The sequence below is a fragment of the Montipora foliosa genome, chromosome 5 (genome assembly GCF_036669935.1).
Source record: "Montipora foliosa isolate CH-2021 chromosome 5, ASM3666993v2, whole genome shotgun sequence".
Lineage (NCBI taxonomy): Eukaryota > Metazoa > Cnidaria > Anthozoa > Scleractinia > Acroporidae > Montipora > Montipora foliosa.
In genome coordinates, this window is record NC_090873.1 from 46,304,925 (window position 1) to 46,313,422 (window position 8,498).

Here is an 8,498-nt window from a genome sequence, read left to right on the forward strand (position 1 = left end):
GAACGTTTGTAAGGCCGAGTGCCAACGTAATTTCTTTGTATTTTAGATCAAATTTAAATTGAATGCGGTTCTTCCTCCATATTGACGGGTTTGGTCAGTTGTTCAACAGAACACCACACACATGCTTAATAAATAAATGCATTAATGTCACTCTCCACATACTTATGCATTGCATAAATTAAGAAGAGACACACTGTAAATGATTCTACTTACAGTCAAGTTACATTCTGACACACACAACTCTGTAAGATTTGGTAAACAATCCAGATTCTCCAGCTTGGTAATTTCCTGTCCCATCAAAGTGAGACTAAGGAGGTTTGGAAAGTACTCCATGCCAATGATTTTAGGAAAGCCAGAAAAGAACATTTCCAAGGACATAACATTTTTGCCTGATCCTTTCTGAAGCTTTTCAAACTTGACTCCATTTCCTGTGCACTGACAGTAATAAAACAGAAAAGGTGTCAATAAATCAATGAGGTTACAAAGAACGACTTAACTAGGAAAATAACAAGTCTACTTTTCAACATTTTAATTTCTGAAGACTCTTATCTAGAAACTAGCGAAATTATTCATAGAATAAAGCATTTTGCCAAATGATATTAGTCTTAAAAACTAAAAGATTCAATTAATCCACTTTAAATGCCTTTAATGAATTCCCTATCATTGCTATTCCTCTGTTCTTTTATTCAAAAGAATCTTAACTTGATATTAAATTTTTGTGATATCCTTCATCTAGAGTAAACCTTTTCGCCAAATATTATTGAATCTTAAGATTATCAGCAATCAATTTACTAGAATCTCAATCTGTATTCCACTGTAGTACCTCACATCTTTATAATAGAAACATACAGTTGCTGACTTGTCTTAAATATTAATTATTTCCTTTTGTAATCTTTGTCATTGCAAATATATTAATTAACTATTTTATCTTTGCTTCACCCAACTCAATTAGCCTTGCTAAATTTGGGTGAACAAACGTTTCATTGTAACTTGTATTGTATGTAATTAACGTTGTTGTTGTTCCTTTATAATAGTATTTAGGCCTTGCATGCATGAATGCATTTCAGGAGTGCCACAGTGCTACATGAATAATACTGTCTAATCTCCATTTATAGTGCTCCATATGTGCTCAAGAGATGAATCTCCCAGACACGCTAAACATTTATATCACGTGAATTTAGTCCTTTGATTTACTGAAGTCTCACAAATTGTCTCAAAATTTTTCTCAAAAGCCCTCAAACAACTCGAAACTCAACTTAAGCCTGAAACTTTTCAAGAAATTGAGGATCAAGAATCGAGTTTCGTGTATCAAGCTTTGAGGGACTGTCAACTTACCTTTGACAGGTATTGTACATACTTTAAGTTGAACAGTCTCCCCATAGTGGCTTTTCAGGGCCAACAAAATAAGATACAGCAGAACAGAACCACAACTCTTTAAGAATCCCATCTGTCCATTGGGCAAACCAGTTGGTTATTTACAAGTGCTGAGGGGCGAGAAGTTGCATCAGGGAATGTCAATATCAAATTTAACAAGTGTTCAGAATGCATCTTGAATCTGGAATCTCGGAATCTCGGAATTTCAAAGCAAGAGCCCTTAGACCACAGGGCTGCACTACCTCCCCTTCCTGATCCTCAATCTAGTCCCATGTGGGGGGGAGGGGGGGGGGAGGATGTTGTTTTCTCCTAACCTATCCCCCTCCACTTCCATTATCCATAGCAACCTAGCCTACCCACTTTCAAACGTACTCTGTGGCCCCTGACAGTGTCATAATTTGATGTGCAATGATACTTTGTTGTACACCATACTTGGCAACTGGTGTCTGTGTAGATTAGTGCAGTTCAGAGAGAAAAACAAAATATCAAATACCAATTCTTGAAGGGAACTTTTCTGTTTGGTCCTTTTGGGTCCAGCTTTTTTGATTAAATGAACCGCTGCTCTCTTCTCCACAAAGAACAAATCAAAAACAAAAGCAAATATGAATGAAAACAAGAAATCAAACAAAAAAACAAAGAAAAACAAATAAAATAAAATAATATAGTTCACAACTGTCACAGAATGTTAAAAAAATACCCAAGGAAAAAAGGGCTGTTTGCAAGTTTCTTCAAAAATAAATTATTCTTACACCAAAGAAATCGATCAATGTAAAATAGTAATAATTATGATATATCATGAACACAATACGAGAGATAACATTTTTAGCATTTGAAAATCTATAAACAATTTGACCACTCTGCCATCATCATTCACGAAAAAAGGTAAAACAAATCACAGAATGTTAACAAAATACCCAAGGTAAAAGGGCTGTTGGATTGGAGCAGAAGTTGAAGGTGTTCATCAATAAGAGCATGAGGAACATCTTGCAGATTTGGTGGCCTAGAAAAATCAGCAACAAGGAGCTTTTGAGACAAACAGGGCAGCAACCGATAGAGCAGGAGATAAGAAAAAGAGATTGGGGATGGGTCGGCCACACGTTGAGGAGACCAGATGGACACATAGTCAAGAGGGCACTGGGGTGGAACTCACAGGGGAAGCGAGAGAGAGGGAGACCCTTGCACACCTGGCGACGTATGAGAATGGCAGAGTTGGAGAGGAAACATCTCACATGGAATGAGACAAAGGGCACTGCACAAAATAGGGTTAGGTGGCGTGCTCTAGTTGGGGACCTACATGTATGTTCCACTAGGAACGAAGATGAATAAGTAAGTAAGTAAAAAGTTTCTTCAAAAATAAATTATTACATAGATGCCAAGTTGTAGGGAGAGGCTCACTGGAGATTTAATGGAGCGCCTAATCCGAGCGAGGAACAAAGGCGCAAACTTTTCGAGGGGAGTGCGGGGGAATGCCCTCTCCCCTCCCCCCCCCCCCCCCAAAGGGAAAATTTTTAAATCTGAGTTCTCCTAGATCACTTTTCCTGCATTCTGAGTTGATTTAATGACACATTTTACCATGTCACTTCGGGCAAACAAACACGAGCAGCGAGAAGAAAAGGGCTCTGAGGTCTAGAATTTCTTGATTTCTCGTCAATTTGCCGCTGATTTCTCGTCGATTTCACGATTTCGCAGATCATGAACAGTTTTACGTTTGTGGAACAATAATTTTATATTTGTTAACCCAAGCTCAGCTGGAGATTTTGCTTGCTTGGCTGGAGAGCTGGAGATTGAGTGTGAAAGCTGGAGTCTCCAGCCGAAAGCTGGAGACTTGGCATCTATGTTATTATTGCACACCAAATAACTCGATCAATGTAAAACAGTAATAATTATGACGATATATCATGAACACAATAAGAGAGATAACATTTTTTTACCATTTGATAATCTATAAACGATTTGACCACTCTGCAATCATCATGATTATCGATCACGTAAAAGGTAAAACAAAAAACAGCAAAGATTGAATACGACATACACGAATAAATAAGAAGATGTCAACAATAAGGAGCATGAAAAAAATCTGATTAAAAACCTGATTAAACAATGAGACTAGGTCACGGCTCATTAATTAACAAATTTATACATTTCGAAGGGAGGCACACAAATCGTCTCACGGATTCATAGCGGTGTCGCTCCCGAAAACTGAAGCTCATGTTGTACCATGTAGTTTTCAGCTTAATTTTTAACTTTCCAGCTGCTGGCCAAACAACTCAAACCATAACAAAGGAATACATATTCAAAATAAAGAAAATGAATAACCACACAGGTTCAAAAGTCTCACAAATGATTCAGGTGAAACGAAACCACAACACAGCTGCGAAATCAGCGGAAAGCCACTTATTTCTCACCAATTCTTTCAAAGATTCTTCGTCCTCCTCTGAGGAAGAACTGTCCGATTTTCCCTCCTGAGCATTCTTCATCTTCTCACATTACTTGCATTCATTTTTGACGCAAAAATTCGTTTTCAGCTGAGTAATGTACCCTGAAAATCACTGCAAGTAAAATTGGCGCCATGTTTTTCTGGAAGACTCAAATTCGAACATTCTGATTGGCTTACAGTTGCTCTTAGAAACTACTCTCAGCCCCAGGATTTACTCAGACAATGGAGGTGTGAGGTGTTTTCGTTCAGAAATGGCTCTTCTTCTTACTCGTATTGCACGGCCTCATTTTCCAAAGATCTCTGCTTTAGTATCCTCAGCGAAGAGATTTAACAGTGATTTAGTGGAGACTGAACAAGATGGCAAAATATTTCATGTGGTGATCGCTCGACCGGAGAAACGAAATGCAGTAAATTCTGAGACTGCTAAGCAACTAGCAGACGCTTTTCGTAGCTTCGAAATTGACGAAGACTGCAAAGTGGCAGTTTTTTATGGTAAAGGAAGCTCATTTTGCTCTGGATACGACCTTCAAGAGTTGTCAAAAAGGGATCCAGAAACATTCCTGCGATCGGTTCCTCCAGTTGGCGAAGGAGATGCTCCTATGGTATGGTTTTCGAGCGGTCACTCCAAAACGCAGACTGCAGACCGTGCAAACCGGGCAGACCCGGGGTAAAATATGGTGATACCTTCACTATTATTGAGAGCTAACCGTAAACAGGCTAACCTGAATGTTATTTAGGCCTTATTAGGCTAACCGAATTTTCATTTTATAGACGGTCTGCACAGTCTGCAGTCTCCCGTTTTCGAGCCCCTTTATAGCTTTCGATTCTTAAATAGTATTATTAAAAACTGGATCATTGGACAATGCAATTCGAGAGTTTTGATTGGCTAAGCCATCATGGCTTATGAGCTATTATACCATGATCTACAAACACGGCAAGCATATTCGTGATTTTTTGGGCCTTTTTATTTTATTGTAGTCCAGTTTCCTATATTTTGGGGGTGTTTTTAATAAAACAATTATTCCACTCGCGCTTGTTGGATATGAGATGATTATAGCCAACTCAGCGCTACGCGCCTCGTTGGCTATCTATCATCTCATATCCAACGCACGCTCATGGAATAATTGTTAAATATTTAAATAAGCTTACTCTGGACAATCTATGAAGGAGTGTTAGTATGAAGTTGTTGAGATTTGCGATTTTCTGCAAGGTATCCTATTATTTTTATTGGTAATGACGTTTTCTTGTTTAATTTTTAGTGGCTCTGTGATATGCTTTGAATGTGACTTTTTCCATGTGATAATTCCATTTTAAAGTAAGACATGGAGGGTCCAGGTCATGTTGAAGTTCTCCACGATTCCCAGCTAATCCAGGTGGTCACATTGGCTGTTACTGGTGCTGTGCTCAGGAAATTGATCATGTGAGAACTACACCCTTTATATAGTAGACTGCAATGAAGAGTGATTAACAAGGCAATATTGTTTATTTGTTTTGTTTGACTTCTTAATTTAGGGTCCATCAAGACTCAAGCTGAGCAAACCTGTGATTGGTGCAATTGAGGGGCATGCAGTTGCTGGTGGGATGGAGTTAGCTTTGATGTGTGATCTCAGAGTGGCAGCAGAAGACTCTGTTATGGGAATATTCAACAGGAGATTTGGTAAACAGTTCATTTTTTGTTGATGAAAAGTCAAGAGACAATAGGAAAGGCCGGGGCCTGAAAAATCTCTTTGTACATACACATGTACCCTATGAAATTGTAAGCCAGCAAACAGTCTTCTCATTCAGAGATCAGATGTTGGCTTTGATTTGCTCTTGAATGGCAGGCTGTGAAAAACTAAATGATTTGGGTGTCAGCTTTCCACAATCCCCTAGTATTTGACAGTGCATTAAACTGAACTGGTTTGATTTTATCCAAAAGAATCTCTTTGCAAGCTAATGGAATTGGTCAAAATTACAGACCCTGCATCACACATTTCTTGCTATTGGTAGATGTTTGTGTCATCAGTTGGTGTTTGACCTTGACTATGGAAAAAGTTTACAAATGATATAAACACATGAACCAAATAAATCATTGGTAAAGTCGTATGCGACCTGCTGGGGCAGCCTAACATGGCCAGAGCTTATCCTGGTTTCAAGTGGCATGAAGGGACAGAGTAAATTAATGTTATTACCCCCTGGAGGGGATGCTAGTCCATCGCACTGTATCTCCATGGTAATAAATTTACATCAGAAGTAATCAGAGATTGTTAGGTACACATTGTTTTTCTTTTTATATTGTTATTATTCTGGCAAGTTTGAAGCACCGGTTTATATTGTGGTCTTTTCATATTGGTTTATGCACATTCACATTCATCCTCCATGACACCCACAAGATGTTCACACTTCCAAGCAAAGCTGATTTCCTTAAGACTCCAGTAATTATGCTTCATCTTCAACTGATGCAAGAAATACAAGTGTCTGTGAGGAAATGACCCCAGTGCTCCTATTACCACTGGGATCACTACAGTTTTCTTTTTTCGACATTCTTTTGTTCTCCACTTGTTATTCAAATTCCTTGCAGGTTATGCTTCTTCCCCCAGGCAATATCACATCAATATAAGGAAGGATTACTCTGCTCCTTTGTCTGATATCTGGCCTGTTGTGTTTGATTTTCTTATTCTATACTGTAATAGTAAACCTGGGGATCTCTGCATGCTCATTCTCCAGTACCTTTCCTGGGTCAAGAAGGTACCACTGAGTGTCAAACTGAAATTATCCATACTTCTGACATGGCCTCCACAGAAGGTTTGAGTACACTCCATGATGGGGTTTCTTGTAGTCTTCCTGTGCAAGCATTTTACAGGAGCTCACTGTGCGAGTGATGTTGAAACTTTTAGCTGAAACTTGTGTGCAACGGCTCTGCAAAACAAGTTTCAGGAGGCATTGCACCGTGTAACATGGTTGGTTTCGTGAAACATTTTTGAACTTCCATTGCGAGACAAGTTTCACAAAAAGTAGAACTACTTTCTACTTCACAGCAGTCACAGTGGTGATAAAAATGGAGTTTCACCATGTAACACCACTTCGTAAAACTGGTCTTGCTCAGTCTTGTTATGCTAGGCTGCGTAAGCCAATCAGAAACTGGCTAAGGCCATGTAAACAACATTTTGAGACCAGTTTCAACATTGCCGAACGAGTTTCGAACTTTTATGTTACACGGTGCAACGCGTGCTGAAACTTTTTTTCAGGGCCGTTGCACATAAGTTTCAGCTAAAAGTTTTAATGCGTAACAGTGTTTTTACTCCACACAGCCTACTGATATACGTGCATGATCTTCTAAATAAGGTTAGTATTCAGAGCTTAATCTTGAGCAGCAAAGGGCTTTCAGTTTCTCTTTTGAAGACTTCCTTTGTCACCCATTTCCATGAATCCTCTGACTCAAGATCTTTTGTGACTGTCGTGACATCATCAGCATCATCATCATCAATAACTGTCATTATCATTAATTTTATAAGCTGCAATTGATGCAGATAATAAATTTAAATTTATAGTGCTCCAAACAGGCAAAAATTGCTACAATAGGAATAAAGATTGATGTCAAAGTAAATTGGTTTGTCGTCTTGTTGCAGGTGTTCCACTGTTGGATGGTGGTACTGCAAGGTTACCATACATTGTGGGCCTGTCACGAGCTTTAGATCTCATCATGACTGGCAGACCAGTTTCAGCAACAGAGGCACATAGCATGGGATTAGTTAATCGAGTTGTTCCCAAAGGAAAAGCCGTTGAAGAAGCCATCAAACTTGCCCGATTGATTTCCCGATTTCCATCAGATGCACTCATTGCTGAACGCAAGTCTGTCTTCTATGCTGTGTTCAATGCAGATTCCTTCAATGATGCTCTGACATATGAGCATTCCAAGGGAGTAAAATTTGGTGCAATTCACGACTCGATCAAAGGAGCCAGCGAGTTTTTACAAGGGAAGGGTCGGAAGGGTTCATTTGATGACTATCTGGATTAAAATGTAAAAGAATGATAAATTGTTACAGAAAAGAAGTTCTGAAAGGGAAAGGAAGCACAACTTATTGATTGAAAACAGATACAGAGATACAAAGAAGAGATGTTTGTTAGTCAAAAACTGGACGGTAGAGTTCAGAAAATGTGAAAAGTCCCTGCATGACCTTTAGTACTTTCCAGTGGACACTCTGCCCTTCAATGCTCTGGAATGAAAGAAAGCAGCATCATAGGGCAGACTAAATGTCGCAATAGCAACAGTAAGATTTAAATGATTATAAAGATCTTTATTGACACTTAGGAGATGAATAATTATTTTTTGTTTCGCAAAGGAATAAAAGTAAAGTAGAGAAGCTGTAAAAAAGTGTTGTCTTGAAGCCCTGTTAGAAAATCCTACGGTCATTAATTTAGTGAAATTTTAGTATTGTACAACTATAGGTCAGTAATACTAAAGTCCATGGACTACTTTGGAAATAATGACTTCTACCAGAGGTACTTATTATCAGATCAGCACTTTATCTTTGTGCTGAAGACAAGAGGGCTGGAGAATTTCCGAGTTGCATCAGCTAAACAAATAGTACTACAGCAGTATTGCAGTATTCACAACCGCAAAGCTGTTAAGGTACGCCATGCAACAGAGGTTGCAAAATTGGTGAGACTCTCTCGTCAATAAACACCTTCTCTAGCAGTTTCCATA

General features: G+C 38.8%; 2 protein-coding genes across 5 annotated transcripts in view; one reads left to right on the forward strand and one right to left on the reverse strand.

Annotated features, from left to right (window-relative positions):
- The window catches only part of LOC138004447 (leucine-rich repeat-containing protein 9-like), a 42,912-nt gene extending 38,894 nt beyond the window's left edge, over positions 1–4,018 (reverse strand). The window contains exons 1-4 of one of the 4 annotated variants that reach the window (XM_068850961.1): positions 3,780–4,018; positions 2,289–2,374; positions 1,868–1,939; positions 214–435 (exon numbers count right to left, since the gene is read on the reverse strand). In XM_068850961.1, the coding sequence (XP_068707062.1) occupies positions 214–435; positions 1,868–1,939; positions 2,289–2,357 (363 nt within the window). In that variant the 5' untranslated portion in view covers positions 2,358–2,374; positions 3,780–4,018. Of the gene's footprint in view, positions 1–213; positions 436–1,867; positions 1,940–2,288; positions 2,375–3,305; positions 3,337–3,779 lie in introns of all 4 variants that reach the window. The other 3 variants (XM_068850963.1, XM_068850960.1, XM_068850964.1) reach the window with 3 other exon arrangements.
- Positions 4,019–4,026: 8 nt separating this feature from the next.
- On the forward strand, positions 4,027–8,498 carry LOC138004451 (uncharacterized). The gene is made up of 3 exons (XM_068850969.1): positions 4,027–4,413; positions 5,324–5,468; positions 7,420–8,498. The coding sequence occupies exons 1-3, from the start codon at positions 4,063–4,065 to the stop codon at positions 7,806–7,808; spliced, it is 885 nt and encodes a 294-aa protein (XP_068707070.1). The 5' UTR covers positions 4,027–4,062; the 3' UTR covers positions 7,809–8,498.